This window comes from Camellia sinensis, chromosome 5 (assembly GCF_055761805.1).
Source record: "Camellia sinensis isolate YWXY chromosome 5, ASM5576180v1, whole genome shotgun sequence".
Lineage (NCBI taxonomy): Eukaryota > Viridiplantae > Streptophyta > Magnoliopsida > Ericales > Theaceae > Camellia > Camellia sinensis.
The window spans coordinates 83415495-83438116 of record NC_138965.1 but is presented as its reverse complement, the minus strand read 5'-3'; the positions used below and the strand labels follow the sequence as shown (position 1 = coordinate 83438116).

At 37.9% G+C, this 22622-nt stretch overlaps 1 protein-coding gene across 1 annotated transcript in view; it reads right to left on the bottom strand.

The window, feature by feature from the left end:
* Nucleotides 1-11515: 11515 nt before the first annotated feature.
* Nucleotides 11516-22622, bottom strand: part of LOC114279763 (protein EMSY-LIKE 3) — a 32987-nt gene continuing 21880 nt past the window's right edge. Inside the window, exons 7-10 of the mRNA XM_028222047.2 lie at nt 13190-13432; nt 13039-13107; nt 12892-12952; nt 11516-11968 (exon numbers count right to left, since the gene is read on the bottom strand). Of these exons, the coding sequence (XP_028077848.1) occupies nt 11931-11968; nt 12892-12952; nt 13039-13107; nt 13190-13432 (411 nt within the window). The 3' untranslated portion in view covers nt 11516-11930. The remainder of the gene's footprint in view (nt 11969-12891; nt 12953-13038; nt 13108-13189; nt 13433-22622) is intronic.

Sequence of the window (22622 nt, the reverse complement as noted above, 5' to 3'; positions counted from 1 at the left end):
AACTCATTTTGCTACTATTTTGGGCTGCATAGGGTCTGTTTGGGGTTGGTTTGGTCATTTGAGCATCACCTTGCATGTCTCTAGTGTAATATGCTTCACTAGTTTTCGATACTTGAGCCTTTAAACATGCATTACATGAGTTGTTTTGCATGATTCTGAGTCATGTTGCATGCCATTTCAGTGCTGGAACATATGACATTGTACTCCATGTTGCATCCTTTCAATGTTTTTGGAAAGTTGTGTTTTGTGCCTTAGGCTTGGGCCTTTGCATTGTGCATGCTTGTATGCGTTTTGTTGCCTTGATTTCATCACCATTGGCCACTGATTTGGACATGGTTGAGGCCTATCCATCTTGGTTTAAGTCCATTGTGTATTGAGTATGCCATGTGGTTCATAGCATTGAGTATGCCATGTTGTTGCATGATTGATCATTACACTTGTGCATGTCATTTTCATCGCATTATGTATGTTAGTCACCATGTGCATTGTGTATGCAAGCGTCATGAGCATTGTGTATGCCATGTAATTCATAGCATTGTGTGTGCTAGTTGCATGTTTGCATGTCCATCCCTTGCATGTTTGCATGTCTAAGTTGTATCGCATTAAGTTGCATACTTGAGGTCGCATAGTGCATGCCATGTTTATTGCATTGTGTTTGGAATAGACGTTAGTCCAAACACGGAAAACGAGGCACGTTTCATACTCGAAGTGATGAAACATACCTCGATTCCCGGTCGCCGACACTCTTGACTATACATGACGGAGTTCTAGGCTTTAGGTGTTTGTATGTACATTCATTCTATATCGAGTTGCGCAATTCGGCCCCTCGGCCATCATGTATCGAGATGCGTAATTGGTGGCCCGAGGGTCGAGACCTACTCTCCCTTGAGCTTATGTAATGATAGGGAGGGTGGTCGCGCAAACATGTGTTGCAAATACCTTGCCATGCCCCTTTTTTGCCCTCTGTTGCAAAAAACCAGAAACCAGCAGCAAAAACTGGTCGGCCGACCAGATAAAGTGGCTGGCCGACCACTTTTTCTGGTTTTCACCACAAAAACTGGTCGGCCGGTGGTCTCCAAGGCCAATATCTAGTTGGCAACATCCCTACAGATTCCCAAGGTGGAGTTTCATCTCTCTAGAGCTTGGTGCAACTTTCTGAGGTCAATTACAAACAGAGGCAAATCGGGGCATCACGAGGGATTTCCGAACAAGGCGACTCGAGCATGCATGCATCCTTTGTCATCCAAGGCAGAGCTGAGGCAGCCCACTTCACATAGTTTGCATGCTTATTTAATTACTAATTTAGTTGATTTGTTAACTAGTTAGTGTTGTGTAATAATTAGTTGTAGCTTGTTATTCATTTTGTTGTGTAATAACTAGTTTAATTAGAATAGTTAATTAATTAGTTGGTTCTGCATTATTTATTCAGACCCTCCTCCGAGAGGGCAATGTTGTAAATAAGTGTGCGTGTGTGTGATGCATGTCTTCCAACCCCCATTTCTTTCTCCCTTTTATTTACTAGCTTATGATGGTTAGTTTTAGGGCATATTTCAATTAGCATCCTTATGCGCACATGTTCGCATTCATTCATCTGTCTTGCATGCACCAGGCTCGGCGCATCATACTAACTGCATTGTATTTCAATTCCTGTTTGAATACATGTATCTAGTTGCATTTCACATGACATTTTAGAATAGCCGAGCCTATCTTAGTTGCATTTTGCATGTGTTGCATTAGGCATTCTTGACATAGCTAGGATCATGCATGATTACTAACTATCTTCTGTTTTGACTTTGAGTACTCGATGAGTGTTTATGCTTTAGCATCCTTGCATGTGTGTGAGTGATTGCCATGATAGTATGCTTGCCATGAGACTAACTGCTTATGTGATATAACTGTCTGAATGCTTGAGGGTGAAGGTTGGATTACTTGAATTGGAACAATTCATTGATTGCGAGTTTTAAGCCCACTTGAGAGTGGCAAATCACCATGTTTTCTAAGCCCACTTGAGGGTGGCAAAATCCGGATTTTAGCCTACTTGCGAGTAGCAAACCGCTTTCAAAAACAAACATGAGATATTTTGTTCCAACTTAGGCGATCCAGTCTATACTTGTATGCTGTGCGCATCACATAGTAATTCTAGGTTAATAACCAGAATAAGAGCACATGTGTTTTCAAAAACAAGATATCATGTTAGTAAAGGCCGATCTTTGATCGGGCGAGCGAGGGTGCTCATTACATGACCTTCCCCTCTCATACCCAAGTTCCCGAACCGAGACAACTTTGGTGATGTCGGACACGTGGCCATAGGCACGAGTCAGGGTTTCTTAAATTTCTCCAAAATAAAATATTTTGGTGGCGACTCTATATCTGGCGAAGCAGTCCATATTTGGCATTTCTTTCTAAAAATCAATTTTTCAAAACGATTTGCCGGATTTGGACTCTTTGGTGATTTATCAATCTCGCATTGCACTTTGAAGATCAGATTAAGAACCGTGACATTGAGTCCGAACTGTAGTGAGCCCAATGAACAAAACGGGATTTTTTCGGGACGTTCGGGCGCGTCTACACCTGGCTGTTCTGATAAAGCCTACCTTGAGAAGCCTAGCAATCTCCTCCTTCACCTTTTGAGTCACCTTCATTCGCCTAGGCTTCTACTTGTATGGTTTAAAATTTTGGCTTAACTAGAAACCTATGTTCCACTAATGACCTAGCCAATCCAGGAAGACCATTGTAAGACCAAGCAAAACAGTCCTTGTATTCTTTCAATAGGGCCAATAACTGGTTCCTGGCTATAGGATCCAACTAAGCACTAATATAGGTAGGTTGTTGCACTGATGCATCCCCTAAATTGATCTCCTCTAAAGGATCTTGCATTTGAGTGCTTACCATGGTCTCTCCTTCAGCTTCTACTGGCTTCAAAACAATCCTCTCATCTTAATTTGTCACAGCCTTTCCTGGTTCAGCCTCCTTGCTTTCTTCTTCATAGACAAAGTCTGTCCATAGGGCCTCTTCCGCCTATATCTCCTAGACTTTAGTTTCAATGTCCAATGCACAATATTTGCTTAGAGTTAATGGTTTGGCCTCCTGTTGCTCATGTTTGCAGCAGCCAATCATTATGGCTTTCCTTTCTTCTTTCCGAACCTTTTGGACTATTGCATTGATGTCCAATGTGAAGAACTTCACCAAAGCCAAAGGTCTAGCTTCTTGATCCTCCTACCTACAACCAGTCATTGTTAGTATCTTTGATAGCGTATTCATCATCTGCACTCTCTTGTACCAAGTGTTTTGGGTGTACCAACTCCTTATCAACCGTCACTTTGGCTATTCTATCAGGCTTCCTCAATATGCTTAGTGGAACCACCCCTTCGGTATATAGTTTTGCTTCTACAAAATCAGCACAAGCAATGAAGGGTTGTGGGTCTGCATCTATCTCCTCTATGTTCCCACTGTTCAAGGCTATCATCACCTTTTGATGTAAAGAGGAAGGCACACATTTGTTGGTGTGGATCCAATCTCTGCCAAGCAAAGCATTATATTTGGCGTTGCTGTCTATAACGAAAAAGGCAGTCATACAATCCCTTGTTCCCACACTCAAATTAATGGGTAATATGTCTTGGGCCATCTGTTTGTCCCTAGCAAAACTAGCAATGGTCGTACTTGTTGGGATCAATTTGGGATTCATTTTGCCCAACTTTTTCAAAGATGAACGAGGAAGCAGATTTACTGCTGCCCCATTATCCACTAGTACCCTATCCATTTCTATTCCATCGAAATATGTCTTAATGTACAGGGGTTTCACATGCTGAGTCATTATTGATGTGGGAAATTCAAAGGGGTATGATGCATTAGCAGTACTTACTTTCACTTTCTTCCTCACTCCCATAGACCCGGTTACTTCAAGCTCCTCCTGAACTATGTTGGCTTCTACATCTTTGCTGGAAACTTCTATAGGGTCATCCTCCTTTCCCTCTTGATTTCCTTCTTCTGTTTGAAATTCCTATGGCAATACATATACCATATTGATTGGTATTGGAGAGAATAAGCCAAACTGCACCACTAGCTGTATTTGCTCTCCTTCTGTGTTAGCCTGACTAGATACTTGGGGAGCATCTTCCATGCGGTATTTTGGAACCTCTGAGCTGGCAGGCTCCTTAATAGCAGCCTGTTGTTGATCTACCTTGAACACAGACACTAACTGTTTAAACATGAAAGCTTCAAACATATCTTCGTCGCCCAATACCTGTCATTGGCCTGGTTCACTTTCCTCGGCTGTCTCACTGTCCTCATCACTCTTCATTAAGGCCTTTTCAATGCCTGCCAAACTTGAATGTTCTTTTATTTTTTGTTCAGTATGAACCTTAGTCGGTTTCTCTCTACTGGCACTTCTGTTGGGCTTGGGAGTAGGCTTCGAACCTTCCCTCATTTGACCCCTTGATTGCACCAAGGAGGTGCCCTCACCAGCTTCCCTAAGATCCCTCTGGTACTGAGTGAACCTTCACTGGGTTTTTCTCCTTTAAGATCTAGAGACGACAGGAACCATGTTTGGTTCCTTTGTCTTAGGATTTTTGAGTAAAACCCAATTGTTTAGGGCCACCAAAGGAGGCTTAATCATTCTTTCCTTACTTCCAAAGGCCTTTCCCTGGGTTGGTATCATCTTAGGTTTGTTCTACATGACAAACCAATCTGATACTCCTGGTACCCATGAACCCACTATGCCAGCTGTAGGCTTGATGTTTTTGTCTTCGAAAGCCAATCATTGGCAGCTGTTGGGCTTGCTTCTTTGGTCTTCGAAGACCAATCATTGGTCTTAATTCCCTATTTTAAACCAATCTCAGGCTTACTCACAGGCTTACTAGCCATTCTGTAATAGTTTGGTGCCCTGGTTTCATACAATGGCATCTTACCTTTCAATAGATTCCTGGCATCCTGTGGCCTCTCCAAAGATGGCTGCTGGTTAGGACCCCTTGGATATGCCCTCTTGTTGTAGGCATTGATTGGCCTACGATCTCTCTGCACATCTTTATAATATTGTTTCCCATCAACTAGAAGCCCTTTCAACCATTTATAACTCAACCTACATCAGGGACACATCCATTGTATAACAACTGCTTCGAGTGAGTCATCATCTATGAGCTCTTCGCTGGGATCATTCTTTTGGCCTATAAAATTCTACCCACTTGCTGGTGAAAACTATGCATTCTTCTAAAAGGTATTTGAACCAGCCACATGCATCTGCACATTGACCTTATCCATCTCTCTCAAGGAAAGGCGCTTCTCCATCTTTTGGGCAAAAAAGTCTGGCGTGCCAACATTGGCTGCAGCTTCTTTGATTTCTAGAAAAGGGTCAATGTCAATTCCCATTGCCTTCTCTGCCTTGGCTGGGAATTTCAATCTTTCTTTTCGAATCTGCTCTTGAATCCTGTCTTAAAAAACAATACAGTTTTAGTTGAATGAGATCAAAAATTATGCCATTTACAGTACATTTTGCCTTTTATTTCTTCTGTAGTTGAGATCTTAACTCCCTTAGGCAATTTTAAAAAATGTGCTGCTAACAAATGATCAAATATGACATCTGCTTTTGATATATCGAAAAAATACTTCCTATGAAGATCTTTCTTTTTAAACTGTTGATCAATAATGGTATCTTTCTGAATTAATGCTTCACAGATCATAGGTTTTTGTCCTATAATCTCTGTTGCATCAATTTCAAAATTAGGATCCCTATAATAGGTCTTATAAGATGTATTACTTCGATCATGTTCTTCTTCAAGGAGAGTCTCATATCTAGCAACGTTATCAGTTAGTTTTACTAGGTCTCGAAACTCTGTTAAATCAAATTTCTTTCAAAGCTTAAACTCTAACCCATTTTAGGTCAATCTTACAAATTCAGGTTTAGGTAGTACAACCCTACATTTGTTTCGTGCCCTTTTGAATCTGATAATGAATTGAGCAGTTTTTTCATCAGGCCTCTGGCTCAACCTTGCCAAACCTGCCATGGATACTTCAGGCTCTGTTTGGAAAAACTGGGCATGAAATACCTCTTCCATTTGTTTCCAAGTCTGTATACCATACGAAGGCTACCCCAGTTATAGAGTTTGGAAAAGTCATAGTTTCATATAATCGTTGTTGGTGTATTCACCACATTGGCCTGTAAACCTAGCAATGTGCTCAACAGTTGACCAATTTCCATTTCCATAAAAAAAGGGTAAAGTCTCGTATCCTAAATCCCCTTAGGTATTCATGTAACCTATCCACCTATTTTGGGTAAGGTTTTCTATACACAGGAGTCTGGACCCCCCGGGCCTTGGGTCCACAATTTTCTCTAACAATGTCAGCAATTTGGTCTCTAGGAACCATGTTTTGTGCTGGGTGAGCCATTACTGGAGGAACAAACACAGGGTTTAAAGGAACTCCATGTGCTTAAGGCCCTCTTGGTCCATGGAAAGGCACATTTGGAACTCGTTGTCCCTGCTGTGTTGGATGATGTTGAGGGTATGGTTACCCTCTTGGAGCATGCATCTGCCCCGCAAAAGATACTGTGAATGGGGACTACAGGAGGAGGAACAAGTGTTGTTTCTCTTCCAGCCGTAGAAATTCTTTCCAACCCCCCGAGTATGAATTAGAACATAGGATTGGTAAACACCAGTGTTTCAAACATGGGTTCAAACATAGGATTTGAAAACACTCGCATGCCATTCTCTTGTGACAGCCCAGGCCCACCAATATGTATGGTTTCGCTGGTAGGCATTGGTGCATTTTAACTTGCCAGTGGTCTAGGAGGAGCCTCATACCATGATTGAGGCACAGGTGATGGTCTCTCATGGTTCTAATTATTAACTTGATCACTAGTCTATCCATTATTTTGCATAGACTGTTTATCTTGAATCAATCTGTACTGATGAGAACTCATGTCCTCAACTTGCCTTGTGACAGGTGATTGATGAGAACTCATTCGATCCAAAAAGGATGTTGCCCATCTTTCCATTGTATACATTAATTAATGTCCCATATCATCTACTAACCCTCCCCATGGATTCATTGGTTAAGTAGAGGGGACAGTTAATGGTCTAATTTCATGGTCCTGTCCAATATTCTGAACATACATTGTATGCCCAGAAGTGCTGGTCTCTTCGACCATTTGTCGAGGATCTGTTGAGACAGGTACATCCACGGGATGTGATATTTCATTATCCTCTGGATTATGTGGTTCTACATCTCCTTCTACACCTGCTTCGAAGCACTCATTTTCTTCTTGTCTCCTACGTCTAGCCATTATTAAGTCTCAGTAGGCGTGCCAAAAAATATGTGTTGGCTTTTTTGGCTTTCAAAGGTTAGAATTGTAATTCGAGCGCGCCAGCATGGATCAATAATTCCTTACAAAGATTAATAAATGTCAACCAATTAGTCAGACGATTGCTTCGAAGTTCTTTTGGCCTCAATGAAGAGGACTTCACTGTTGGCTTAGTTTTTAAGAGAAAATGTAGAAGACTAAGTAAGATAAAAGAAAGACAGAACAACAGTGTCAGAAATCAATCTTTTATTAAGTAAACAGAAGTTTACAATTGTACATTCACACTTTTACAGCTTCGAAGGGGATTACAGCAACAGACTAACTTAGAATTACTCCTAGGAATTTGAAGTGTAGTACAAGAATGTAAAGACTGGAATTTAAAGGACTGGAAAATGTAAAGTAAATAAAACTGGCTTTCTGGATCTAGTTCTGGGCCTTGCATTATCAACACTCTCATTTATTTATAGGCTCCGAATATAATTGTCGAAGTGGCTGATAATCCGTCAAAGTAAGTAATAACTATCGAAATGATCTCCATGATCACTGAGTGTGGCCTGCGGTTTTGATCAGTTTGTTTTCCACTATTCCACTATTCCACTCTTCATGGTTGTGCTTCCCTCCTAAATTTGAATTTAAATTGTAGGCAACCATTTGGCCACGTCACCTTGGATGTCTTGACTATTCTCATGTCTCGCAGATCCATTGCCATTGCTGCAGGTTGCCACGCGTTTATTGATGGTTGGAGACCTTTAAGGATTCCCCAATTTGCCCCTTATAATCCACGTATCAGGATGCGATAGGTCTGTACAAAATATAGAGTCAACAGTTATGTATAGACATTTTCCTCTTTTACAAACTACAACATTGTTTAAAGGTCCTCTTTCATGCTTTTGCCACATGTCCTTGCTACATTCTTGTTCATTTTGCCAAATTAAAAAATGGGGTTATCTATTCTCATATTGTTCTGAAACATGCCCTTTGGGTTCCTCACCATGTGTCACATAAATTGTGGTCTAAAAAATATGACACACAAATAGTGACCCCAGCCTCTTCAGTTATGAGATTCTTGAATAATTAAAGAGTTATCATAATGCATATCAATATACCATCCAATTGGTACTTTAACTTGAAGAGCATATTTACATGGTAAAGACACGTGGCCTTGTGAATAGGAAGGTCGAGAACACAGTATACTCTTCTAAACTACAATCTAATGCAACCTTTTTGGGGTATGACCATTTAGGTTTCGACCTTTTTTTTTTAAGGACTTTTAACTAATTAGCCATGGCCATTATTTCACTTTTGAAAATTACATTAAAATAGTGTTTGATTTACTGGAATCATATAAAATGAAATGGAATGATCATTTCATCAAAATGCTCATTATCATATTTGGTTGACTAAAAATATAAAAATACATTACAAATTAATCATTATTCACCATTAATAGAGCTTAAGAAATGATCATGTCATTCGATTTCATCTCATTCCAATAAACCAAACATAACATTTATTGAATTGATGCCAAGATGTGACATTTTCCAAAGTCAAATAAGGCTCTTGAAAGTCTTGACCCGTCAAATTGGAGTCGTCCTCGTCCTTCAAATCTTTTCGTTTTTTAGTTAGATTTCCTTCGAATTCCAACACCTTTTCTAATGCTGTGTTTGGTTGAGAGATTTGGGGAGGAATTTGGAAATGAAAAGAGAAAAGGTGTGTAAAACTAGGTGAAAAATAAGTATGTTTTATTCACATTTGAGCTATCTTTTTTATTTTCCTTTCCAAATCTCTTCTCAAATTCTCTAACCAAACACGGCATATGTGTGGCAACTTTTTAGTTCGTGAGCAAGATGCACTCTTCCACTAGGGTTGGTGCACATACACTTTTCTATGGTGCATGGAAAAAGTGTAAGACGGGGAGTGTAATTGAGGATAATTACACCGAGCCAAGTTATTTTCGTGCTCCTCAATGAAGAAACCTTCAACCATATCCCTAATCCATTGTTCCACTTGTGTTGCTTTGAATGTGATTACCTCTTGTCTTTGTAAGTTGGTGCAGTGTTTGAGACACTTGAGACTCTTCTGGTACTCCAAATTCTGCTACTCCGAATGAGGTTCCTACTTTTTATCTTTTTCTAGAGTTGATGGTGCTAGGTCTACTCACTTTCCTTTTGATCTGAGTGTCTTCTTGATCTGTTGTTTGTGGCTGTTTTGTATCTGAACTTTTGTATCTTTCTTTTATTAATAATTTTTTATAACTGTTCTCAAAAATATATATATTTAATGAACTTATAGGATCTTCATTTGACCTGAAGGCTTGCAGTCTAACCTAAACCTATCTAGTTTTCGCTTAACCCAAACTCGTACCCTGGCAAGCTAGGTTTGGATTGGCCTACGCCTAAGTGTTGAAACTTGACCCAACTCAGTCAATTAACCCAAGAGGCACCCAACTCAATCAATTAACCCAAGAGAGGTGACCCGTCGACTCAATCTGCAAACTCGAGAACAAAATAAGAAAAACATAAGAAAAAAAGTGGAATTTTTTTTTTAAAAAAACCCACAACTATACTCGAATGTTGGTCCATTGGGCCTATGCCACAGGCTGACCCGCTAGTCCGTCTGGGCTAAGCCCGGTGGATAGGTTTTGAATCTAAACGTTTTGACCCTATGTCAGTCCGATGGGAAAAAAAGCTTGTTGAGCTTGCCAGTCCTAGCTCACAGGCAGGCTTGGCACCAATTTTGTGGGCTAGCCCAGCCGACGTGACTAACGCTGGCTGTAACACCCTTGTACATATTGTATCTATCTACTAGGTGTTGGATGTCCTTTTTTGTTTAGGAGCAGCTTCTTTTGTTTTTGACTGAGGCCTTACTTTTCCCATGACCAAATGTCGTGTCCCTACATAAACAGCAAAGTTTCCTCTGCCGCAAGATTGTCTTGCAGCAAAGCATGGCGGTATTTGATAAAGTTAAAAATTGAAAATTAAAAATTAAATATTAAAAATTGAATATTGAATTTTTTAAGTTAAAAAGTTGTTTGATAAAAATTTAAGTATTGAATAAAAAATAAATTATTTGATATGTATAAGATCAAATTTGAAATTTATTATTTTTATATTGTAATGGTGGTGGTAGTAGTGGTGGTGATGGTATGATGGTGATGGTGGTAGCGGCATGATGGTGATAATGGTGATAACGGTAGCAATGGTAGTAATAATAAAATGATAGTAGTACTTATGACAACAATGATAATTGTGATGAAGGTGGTGATGGTAGTGGCCTTATGGTGGTTGAGGTGGTGGTAGTGGTAGTGATAGTAATAATGATGGTGGTGATGGTAGCGGTAGCGATGGCATGATAGTTGTGATTGTAGTGGAAATGATAGTTGTAATAGCGGTGATGATGATGGCATTATAGTGATAGTGATAGTAGTAGTAGTAGTGGTGATGAGTTTATAATAGTATATATAAATACTTATGTTTAATATTTATAAATTCAGTCAAAATTAAATAAGTTCCATGTGACTCAAAATTTTCTTAAAATTTAACTTACATTTTAAGACGCATAAATTTTTAAGTGATATCAATTATAATTATCAAATAAACATAATTAATTATCACTTAATACATTTAATTCTTTTAAGTGCTGAATCATATTATCAAACACCCTTATCCATGCACCTTCTATATATATATATATATATAGTTTCTTGTTAGTTGATGATATCAATCAACCCTCTGAGAGAGCTCTTAGATGCAACTGTTAGATTAGTTAAAAGGCAAAAGTCTTCAAGATTCTTGCTACCACATTGGATCAGGATGGATTTGCATTTAACAAAATTGAAGGATAGATGCAAAAAAAAAAAAAACAAAAATAAATAAATAAATAAAAAATGCAGCAAATCCCAAAATAGGTAATCGTATTTGGTACATTAAAGCTTGATTGGCTCCTCAAATCACTTGATGGCCCATATCCATATAAATTTTTTTATTTTTTTGGTAAAAAGCATCCATATAATTACTGTACTGCTTCTTCAAAACATTAAACATAAAATCTCAACTGTTCCATTCGAATCCAGCCACGTGCTGTTTCCTGTTCAACTGGTGGTCAGTTCAAATTGGTCCGGTTTGGTTCAATTCTAGTAACACTATACTTAATACCTCAACTAGATGAGCATTCAGAAGATACTTCGTCAATTTGGCATCCATCATTGTTTTGCAGACCCAATTTGATTCCCAAAATAACTAACTAGATAAATATTTCATGAATTACAAAATCAAAAGCAAAACAAAGTACATAAAGTCAGCCATAAAACAAAAACAACTTTGTACATGATCACTGCTTAAATACTATAACTATTTTACACAAGTATCAACCTGGTTAGTGAAGAAATGTTATCACCCCACCACCCTGCTAACAATTTGCCTACTACTCTAAAAAACACTCAAAATTAAGACCAATTCAACTTTCGGGAAAAAAACTACAATCAGAGAATAATGGCATTATACAACACAGCCCCCAGAATCACAAGGGACGATTAACATCCCACTACGCTCTCTCTGCTCAGTTTGACGGTCATCTGAATACCTCCCTCCAGCTATTTTGTGACCAGCTATTCTACTTCCATCAGAACCAGAGCTCATTATTCCCGGTCCATGGGCAAGAAATGGCCACCCTCATCTGTTTCAAAGCAGCAGAATCAAAATTGGGTATTAAGGTGAGAAAAACTGGAAACTAACTGAATAATTATTCAAGCATCTAACATGGCTTGATCACTGGTACATTGTTAACAAACACCATGCAAAATATAAGTTCCCTCCATCATAATAATAACCATTGATCTTTTGGGATCTTTTAAGATCTTGTGAAATGTCACAAAGAAACATGGACACTTCTAAAAAGGTAGTGTCATATCCAACACTGACATTGACACTCATGGGACACTTCCCAACCCTTGTCAAACACTCCTCAAAACATGTCCCCCACTCCTTTAAAAAAAATTCTAGGCTCAAACACGCTTTAGACACTTGAGATACTTGAAAGACAATACAAGTTTGAATAAAATAACTTGAAATCCAATGTCAAAAGAAAAACAATGTAAATTTACACATAATCCAATAGAGCCTAGAAATTAGTGTTACGTAACCTTTGGTTGTTGTCTTTGAATTCAATAGCATTATTCGTGACATATAATAGGTGTTTATGCTTATACAAGACATAAATAAACATAAAACTATGTGTTTTGTGCGTGTCCACCACATGTCAAGTCCTACAAATTTTTTTTTTTTTTTCAAATTTGTGTCGGTGTCATGTCACATGTCTGTATCCATGCTTCCTCGTTTCTCTTGCGATTCCCATACTTGGTATCCAAACTCCAAAAATCCTTATTAAGCACAAATTCTCTCAACCCCAATCAAAGGAATGAAATTTTCCATAAATATGCCCACATTCAACAAAAGTAATTTAATTCCATGAGAAGCCCAAACTAGAAATTATAATTTTGAAACATTAGAAGTAATCCACATGACGCAATAAATCTTTGAAGAACCAACTAAAATGCATATATAGAACAAAGTGTGGAAACGTTTTAAGCAGTGTTATACCTTCACCATCAGAAATATCTGCAAGCCGTGCAATTGCATCAGCAAGCGCTTGCTCATGCTCCTGCATTGCAAAAACCATCAACTCTGACGTGCATATTAATAGTAATGCAAAAACAGTTCACTGAATTGCATGGTTACTTCACTCACCTTCAGCACCTTCTTTGCTTTCTCAATTTCAAGTGGATCCGGATTACTGACACCAAAGACTCTCTCCACCTATTGGATGATGAATATAAAATATAAAAAAAAATCAACACATTTACAAATACCACTATGAATCAAGTTTCTTTTCACCAACCTCCTTAATTAGATTATCTGTGTGAAGTAATTGAATTTCATCCGATCCCTTCTTTCCTATGCCATTCTGTAAGGGCGGAAAATCCTTCCTCGGTTGACCTTTCATCACCCCCCTCCCTTTTCCTCCAGTTGGACCACCATCACGCCCAACAGATCTACCCATCACATGTCCTGATACACCATAACCTGCTTGACGAGATATTCCAGGATCTTTGCCCTCCCATTGAATATCTTCAGGAGAAATCTGCCATAAGAAAAATAAAATAAATTAAAAAAATAAACTCCGAATTTTTTTTTTTTTTTTTTTTAATTTAAATATGCATCATTTCGTAACAATCATAAGCCTTTGCATAAGAACCCAACTAAAATGTTTCTCATTGAACCCAAAAAGGATACAAGCGAGGTAAACTCCAACATAGCCATTCCTATTGATAGAAAGGATCCCATGATCTTGAAACAATCTTACCAAGTATTGCAAATCACAATTTTGTCTATGAACAGTGGATTTCAGTCCTTTATGGTTGGAGCTAGTAGCAACCAATCAAATATTTTAATAACTTTTTGACTTTTTACAAAAAGATGTGCAGAAAAGTAAAGAGGTGATGTGACTCAAAAAAGATAAAAAATACAATTAGTATGCTATTTTAGGTTGTTCCCAAAGCCCCCCCATAAACTGAGTATGTTCTGAGTTTAGTAACATGGATGCTTCTAAAGATGAGCTATGTCCATGGAGGGCACGTGCACCAAACTGACACTTGTCGAGACGCACCTAAAGGTGTGTCTAACATAACTTAAACGTCCTAATTTAAAAATGAATTTTTCCAATTTAGGACACTTAGACAACACTTCTCATACACTCCTCCACATGACTTGCGTGAACTCATAATAGGAATTACGTTACCTATTTTTGGGAATATATGAAGCATGGATACACACACAAATACGGATATGATACAATACAAATATGGCGATATGGCAAAACCTAAAAAAGTAGGATGCAGGTACAACCAAGATATGTTTGTAAAAATAATACAACAGTTAGTACTGTATTGTATTATACATAAGCTCAAAGAATGGTGAAATTAGGTATTAGTTTAAGTACGACTAGCCAATTTAAATTTTTTCTTTCCTAGTAGGTCCTATAAAAATTTATTTAAATACCAAGTCTAAGCTACTTATATTGTCATTGTGCATATCACTTTCACACTTATGTATTTTATACAAAAATATTATACGCAAGTTTCTTTCTTGTTTAATTGTTGAAATTGAATTTTAGTAATCATTATATTTTCTTATTTATCCTTATTTTCTATAAAGTATAAATACGGATCTAGGGCACATGTACACATTAAAAATATTCCAATTTGTTAAATTATAAAGAATGTACTACTGTAATCTTACTATTTTCTTCTTTAAGAAGTGAGCAAAGTATTAAAAAAGTATTTTAATATTTACCCTAACAATTATAATATAATGCTATGAAAGAATTATCATCATCTCAATTTCATAATAGTTCGGATACGTGACCTAAAGTATCTAAAAAGTAACATACTTCTCAAATTAAAGAAAATTAATTTCAAGTATTGGATACGTTTCGGAAGTATTCAATACAGGTACAATATGACTCCCTTCTAGAAGTACCCATTGCAATTCACCCACCTCAAATTTATCTTAAAACAATTCTAGAAATAACATAGGCAATAAAATAATAAAAAACTAATTTAGATTTGATGAGAATCAAGTAATATGACTGTATTTTATATATATATATATATGACATTTGTAGAGCTTCATCCTTCACATTTTGAAAATTTTAAGTACAAAAAATAAGATAATAAATTCAGTTACATCTATTTACATGTCACGCAAAAAATGTAGTTAAACATTTTAATATATTTGTGTCCTCACCATGTCCATGTCATACTCTCTTATTCCTAGAAGTGATTTCTCATTCGAAAAGCCTATCGCCGCTCAATGAAACAAAAGTGACTTCCAAGGATGTAGGCACATCTTCTTATGTTTGCTAGAATGCATGCTTTAGGCTTTGAAAGAGACCTTTTGGTCTGCCAATGCGAATAGCAGGATGAAAAAAATATATTTTCTCAGTACGAAACACATTCTGTAGCAAAATGGGTATACAAGAGGCACCAAACTTCTTCCTCAAATGGTCAATTTTATGATGACATACACAAACATGTAAACACTGACAACGATTGACCCTACCAAATAAATTGGCAATCCCTCAATTTGTGTTAAAAACATCAATAACATGAATTAGTGATGTAGGAAAGGCTTAGAAAACTTGACTTTTGTGGTGGGTTTTGGTTATGGAAAACTGATAGGGTTAGGGTTCTAGGAGGGAGAAGAAAGTTTCTAGCGTTTCCAAAAGGAAAAGGTCTAGATTGGGCTTCACTTTCAAAAGTTTCAAGTGGAAGGATTTATGAAATTAGACGTGGGATTTTTTGGACAGCAGCTATCTTATGGTGTTATATTGTGGATTTAGTGGTTAAATGGTATGGGATGATTTGAAATTGATTGGCTAGGGTTTAGGCGCTGATGAGGGAACTATTCTATGTCTATGAACAGTAACCTACGAATAGTAACTTGGGTATGGGCAAAGAATAATGTTTTGCTCTTGCAAGGGTTCACAAATACACAACTTCATAATATCAACTCTATTGAATCAATGAGATTACATATATATTAATAGGCTAAAAGGACTAATACTTCTATAAGGACCAACTCTAATTTACAAATTAAGAATAATTGGTACCAACAAAATATTCTAGATGAACTAGGGCTCTAAATAAAATTCAAATAATAGTACTTGACCCAATTATGACCCATGGATTATGACTACTACTTATGTCCACCAATGATTGAAACTGCCAAAATACCTTTAACAACATCATTCAAATCTACAAAATACATAAATAAAAACATAAAACTCAAACTAGACCTAGACATGATTGAATAAAGCCCTAGGTGTATTCCATGTGAAATTAAAAAATTTCCTTTTTTCTTTTTTAATTGTCATCAATTATATTAGTAAAGTTTTAATTAATCACTAGTCAAATTTTCCCGTTCAACATTCAGGTACCTAAAACCTAGGGAAAGGGGGCATATGCAAGCACTTTGTTTCGTTTGTTACACAGGAAGAGAGTGAAGGGAAATGAGGGTGGAGATCTCCCAGTAGGCCACCATTTTACCTATGTCCAAAAAATGTGTAGAAGAGTGGGTTAGTCAAGTCATGATTAGTTGTTTAACAACTGAAGTCAACACTCCATTACCCGCTCAGGTATAGACATGCATTCATGGTGGTTTGCATGATACGTCATTTGGTTTTGAGTTTTCAAAATTAACAAATGGTGAAATTCAGTAAAAGCTCAATTTTTGCACCAAAAGTCATTATGGATTGATCCCTATGGCAGAGAGACCCAAATTTATTTATTTTTTCTTTTTTTTTTTTACACTTTATTCTTGCCCTATTAATTTCATTCCAATACGTAGCAGTCATTTGAGTGTGGTGATCGATCACCTACATGAGAGTTTGAGCAACCTCATCCCAATTATGTTTGGATTATTTGGTATACATATATAGCTTCTCTAATTCGTGTTTAGATCATCCCAATCATTACTAATATATTCACACAGCTGTTTGTTATTAGTGCTCAGTAAAAATTCTGAGTTGTGTTTTCAGATATACGAGTGATTTTGCCTGAGTATTTGTTTCATTATATTCAAAAACCCACATAAGATTGCATTACATTGTTCTCAAACCCATGGCCAATTGGGTAATTAGAGTTGTACTTGTATGGAGATCGAAGCGAGAGGCTTTGTGGAATTCAAGTACATCAAGGAGGCTGACTGAGTCAAGTTATGCTCGTAGAGTGTTTTCAAGACAACAGAGAAATAGAGTGAAAAAAATGTGTTTTGCTTACCTATGATGAGGTAGAGGACATGTATATATAATATATTCATAATACAATTTAGGAAACAATATAAACAAGACACTAAATTCGTGATTTATACAATCATGGATTTTATACAATCTACTAAAAATAAAATATTCTAATTCCTATATTCAACACTCACTCTCAAGCTAGCGTGAAGATATTCAACAAACACAACTTGTCAATGGATGACTGAAGCAACATCGGTCTCAAAACTTTGTGAACATGTCTACTAACTGTCGAGAAGAAAAGACAAAAGATGGACTCACAATGCTAGTCCAAACCTTTCCTCTAATGAAATGTATGTCAAAGATCGACTCACAATGCTTGGTGCGCTCATGAAGCACAGAATCAGAAGATAATATAATAGCAGATTTGTTATCACAAAATAAAGAGAAAGGAATAGTCTCCTCAAACCCAGCGCTGCCAAAATAGAGCGAAGAGAAAGAATCTCACATGTCGCATGTGCCATAGCCCGATACTCAGTCTCTGCAAAAGATCTAGAAACAATCATCTGCTTCTTACTTTTCCGTGATATAAGATGATCACTATAGAAAGTATAGAAGCCAGAAGTGAAATACCAATCAGTCCTAGATCCTACTTAGTCAGCATCGGTGAAACAGAAGAGCCCAGATTGAAAACCAACTGTGAAGAGCAATCCCAAGCCAGGAGAAGTCGCCAAGAGAAGTCTTCAAATACCTCAAAATGTGATGAACTGTGTCAAGGTGCTCCGTACGAAGTGCATGCATGAACTGACTCACAACAGTAACCGCAAATGTCAAGTCAAATCTAGTGTTGGTCAAATAAATAAGGCATCCAACAAGGCGGTGATACATGCCTGGGTCATCCAGTAACTCACCTGACTCTCACGTGAACTTGACATTAGGATCCATAGAAATAGAAGCAGGTTTACACCCTAACATAACTGTATTCTTAAGCAAGTCAAGAGTATTTCCTTTTAAGACAAGGAGATTCCCTGCCTTGAGCAAGCCACTTCAATTCCCATAAAATATTTAAAACATCCCAGATCCTAAATATCAAAAGTTTGGCTTAAGTCCTTTACTTGACCAATGTCAATAGAGTCATCACCTGTGACAATAATGTCATCCACATAAACTAATAAGACAATACACTTACGAATTACAGAGAATGAAACAAGTATAATTTAAGTGGCACTGAACATAGCCCATAGATATGATAACAGAATTGGAGTGACCAAACCATATTCGTGGAGACTGTTTCAGACCATATAAAGATTTGCGTAACTGACACACTTTCCCCGAATACTCCCACTTAGCCCGAAAACCAAGTGGAGGAGCCATATAAATTGTCTCGGCGATCCCCATGAAGAAACACAATGTTGACATCAAGCAGATGGAGAGGCTAAGAATGTGATGTTGGAAGGGAGATAAGGAGACGCACAAAAGTAAGCTTGGCAAAGGGAAAAAGCGGTGCCAAAATCCTTGTCAAGAATCTGTGTGAAACCTTTGGCCACTCGGCGGGCTTTGTACAATTAACTGAGCCATCAACAAGGTACTTTATGGTGAACACTCATTTGCAACCAATAGTGTTTTCCCCATGAGGTAAAGGTACAAGATCCCAAGTGTGATTATGTTCTAAGGCCACCATCTCAGTCTGCATAGCCTCAACCCATTTAGGATTCTGAAGGGCCTCGGACACAAAACAAGGAATGTACTCTGACTCAAGCTTGCCAAGGAAAGAACGATAAGAATCAAAAATCCTGTCATAGGAAAGATACTACGAAATGGGATGATTAGTACTACTCAAATAGCCCCAATGATCTCGAGGATGCCGATCCCGACGTGGGTTACGACAAGGAGGTGGAGCTCAAGGAGAAGAGTTACCTGACCCAAAGATCAAAGAGGTGGCAGGGGCATCAGAGGGCGTAAGCGATGAGAGTATACCTGCAATGGGGAAGGGAAAGGAAGTGAAGGTTGAAAAGGAGGGAGGGGAACAACCTCATCCTTAACCTTGTCCAAAATGGGCACCGAGCAAACACTGAAAGTAACGGGAGCAGAAGCTTGCAAAGGAGGGTTAGTACCAAAGAAAGGAAGATCCTCACAAAAAATAACATCCAAAGTGTGGTGAAAGTGACGAGACACAAGATCATAACACCTATACCCTTTGGACATAGAAGAGTACCCTAAGAAGATGCAACGAACAGATGTGTCATCTAACTTGGTGCGAGTGGGACCCCGAATTTGAACAAAATAGGTACACCCAAAGACACGAGGTAAGAGAGTAAATAGACTGGTAGTGGGCATAAGGATATGAAACAGAGTGAGACTATGCAACACACGACTAGGGGTCCTATTAATAAGATAAGCAACAATAAGGACATGCATATGCCAATAAGACTTGGGAACACCCATACCCCAAAGAAGACACCTGACAACAGAATTAATACGACGGTTTTTGCGTTCAGCAACACCATTTTGTCCAAGGGGCCAAGTACATGCAAGTTGTTGAAGAATACCGGTTTGATTAAGATGGAAACGAAATTCATTAGAAATATATTCCCCACCATTATCGGAACAAATATTCCTAACAACTGTATGAAACTGAGTTTTAACCATTTGTAAAAACTGAACAAAAATAGGAAACATGTAAGACTTACGATGAAGTAGATAAACCTAAGTGCACCTAGTGTGATCATCAATAAAAGTCACATAATATTTATGACCAGAAAAGCAGTGGCAGGGGAAGACCCCATACATCAGAACGTATAAGATCAAAAGCACGAGGAGCATAAGTCATCTGAGGAATATAGCCAATACGGACATGCTTAGACAACTCACAAACCACACAATGAAATTTATAATCTTTGCAAGCTTTATTAAATAAAAGAAAAAGTAGGCATAAATGTTGAAAATTAACATGACCCATGCGAGCATGCCATAATTCTAAAGTCTGAGTATTAAAAACACAAGACATGAAAGCAGCAAAACAAAAGGCCTGAAAACTAGCTAAAGAAGAAGAGGAAGGCTCGTTCGGTGAATCCCCAAAGTAGTAAAGCCCATCACACTCATAATCCTTGCCAAAAATCATCTTTGAACTCAGGTCCTATAAAAGGCGAGAAGAAGGTAAGAAGATGACTAGACAATTAAATTGTTTGGCAAGACGACTAATGGATAAGAGATTATATGCAAAATTTGAAATATGTAAAAAAGCTGATAAAATAATGGTAGGGGATAAAGATACTACACCCTTATGACAAACAGAAGATGAAGAACCATCAGCAAGACACATAGATTGGGCAGTAGTAGAAGGGCTGGAGAAGAAAGAAAGGAAAATCCACCCATCATATAATCATTAGCCCCATAATCCAGAACCCATGAGAGCCATAAAAGTACCTGCAGCAAGGGTGGCAACAGTGGAAGACAAGGGGCCATGAGAACTAGCAATGAGAGATCCAAGCTAACCTTGAAGTTGACCAATCTAAGTCTGTAACTAGGGATATTAGGAGACCTAAGAGCAAGAGTAGCCTCTACTAAAGTAAGAGTGCGAGGAGTGCCAGTACCACGAGGGCGAGAAGAACATTGCCTCAACTTAAGATGAAGTTTAAAGCAACGAGACTTGACATGACCAAAAGCACTACAATGATGACAAGTCACTGAACCAGTAGAATCCCGAGAACCAGACTATACAACAAGAGTCATCTAATCAGATGAAATCGAAGATGGGAGAGGAGGGTTGGCTGAACCAAACGCCTACGGCGCTCATCACTATCAATGGTGACAAAGGCCTAATAGAGAGATGGCATGGGTGACGTGTTTAAAATCGAAGTTCAAAGAGATTCAAACACAGAGTCTAAACCTATCAGAAACTGCGAGCAAGGTGTTTGGACACAAAAGACATCATTTGCTGGTAACTCAGCCAAGGGCTCATATTGAGCCAATTCTTCCCAACAGGCCTGAAGATATCCAAAGAACTCTGACACATAACGGGCCAAGGCAGACTGGGAGGCACGAGCAATATCCTAGTAGAGCTCAAAGATGTAAGCATTATTATGAGCATAAGCGTTTATTTGTGGCAAGGTAGGACATGGACTACGAACTACGTCACAATAGAGAAACATGTGATAAATACAATCCTCCATGGAGTTGAACACCTATCCCAGAATAGTACAATTATCAATATCCCACTACGCACGGGTAGGGTCTGTTGCAGCAGGCCAAGTAGTAGAAGATAAGAGCCAATGAGCTTTTCCCTTCCCCTTAAATAGAGTTTAAGAAGCAAAATTTTTATTATTCAACACCACACTCGTAATACGATGAACAGGAGTGTGATGAGAAAGAGAAAAATCAGAATTGACGAGGATAGGCTTGGTGAGCACATCATAAGTAATAACAGGAGATGTTTCAGTCATGGTGGAATGATAGGGACTGAAAAACACATAGAATCACAACACCACAGTCTAGAAAAAATGCAAGAAACCAAAAAAACTCAACAACTTATCCAATTAAATGCTACCGAAGAAATCCGGTAGCCCAGAGAAGCAAAAAATAAAAATAAATAAAAAATTGCTTAATGCATCAACACAACATCCCAAAAGGGAGAGAAACAAACTTCGGAAAACCCTAGAGAGGGTGCCAAATCACCAGGGACCAAGTAAAAGCCTGGTCGGCAATCAACAAGGCCTCAGCTAGGTTAAAGAAGACCTGCCGAGGATCAGAAAGGGTGGTGTAGGAGGGGTGGGTGGGTTTGTCGAGTCGCCTGGGGTGTCTAGATAGGTTGTCGAGTGGTGAAGAAGGAAGGAAGAGTCAGTCAGTGGTGTTGGGTAGCGAAGAAGGGGTGCCAATAGGAAGAACGAGAGGGGATAGGGTTTTTGCGCTTTGGCTTTGATACCAAATAGAGTGAAAAGAATGTGTTTGGTTTACTTATGAATGAGGTGGAGACCATGTATATATAATATATTCATGATACAACTTAGAAAACAATATAAACAAGACACTAAATCCATGATTTATACAATAACGGATTTTATACAATCTACTAAAAATAAAAATATTCTAATTCCTATATTCAACAAGAGATAGGCTAACCTAGGTTGTGTTTGTATGTCCTTTGTCTACGTCATGTAAACTTAAAACATTATACTACAATTTCTTGGGTGTTCATAAAGGTTTTCCACGTTAATTGTTGGGTCTTCTTCTTTTTATATTCATACTATATTGCTTTTCATCACAATAATTAAAGCCAACTATCAAAATCAAAATTTGCTATAGAAATTATTTGATAATTGACCAATTCACCCCCTCTAGATATAATACTTTCAAACTCCAATATTTCGATTATGCAAGGGGATAACTGTATAAATTATCTCTTTTCTAGTTTTTTTCATTCATATTCATATTTATATTCAACCAAATAAAAGAAAGGAGAACCATGTTAGATTCCCGAGGATACTTCTTCCATTCCTCCTACTTCTTTCTTTTTTCCTTCCCATTAACAAAAAAG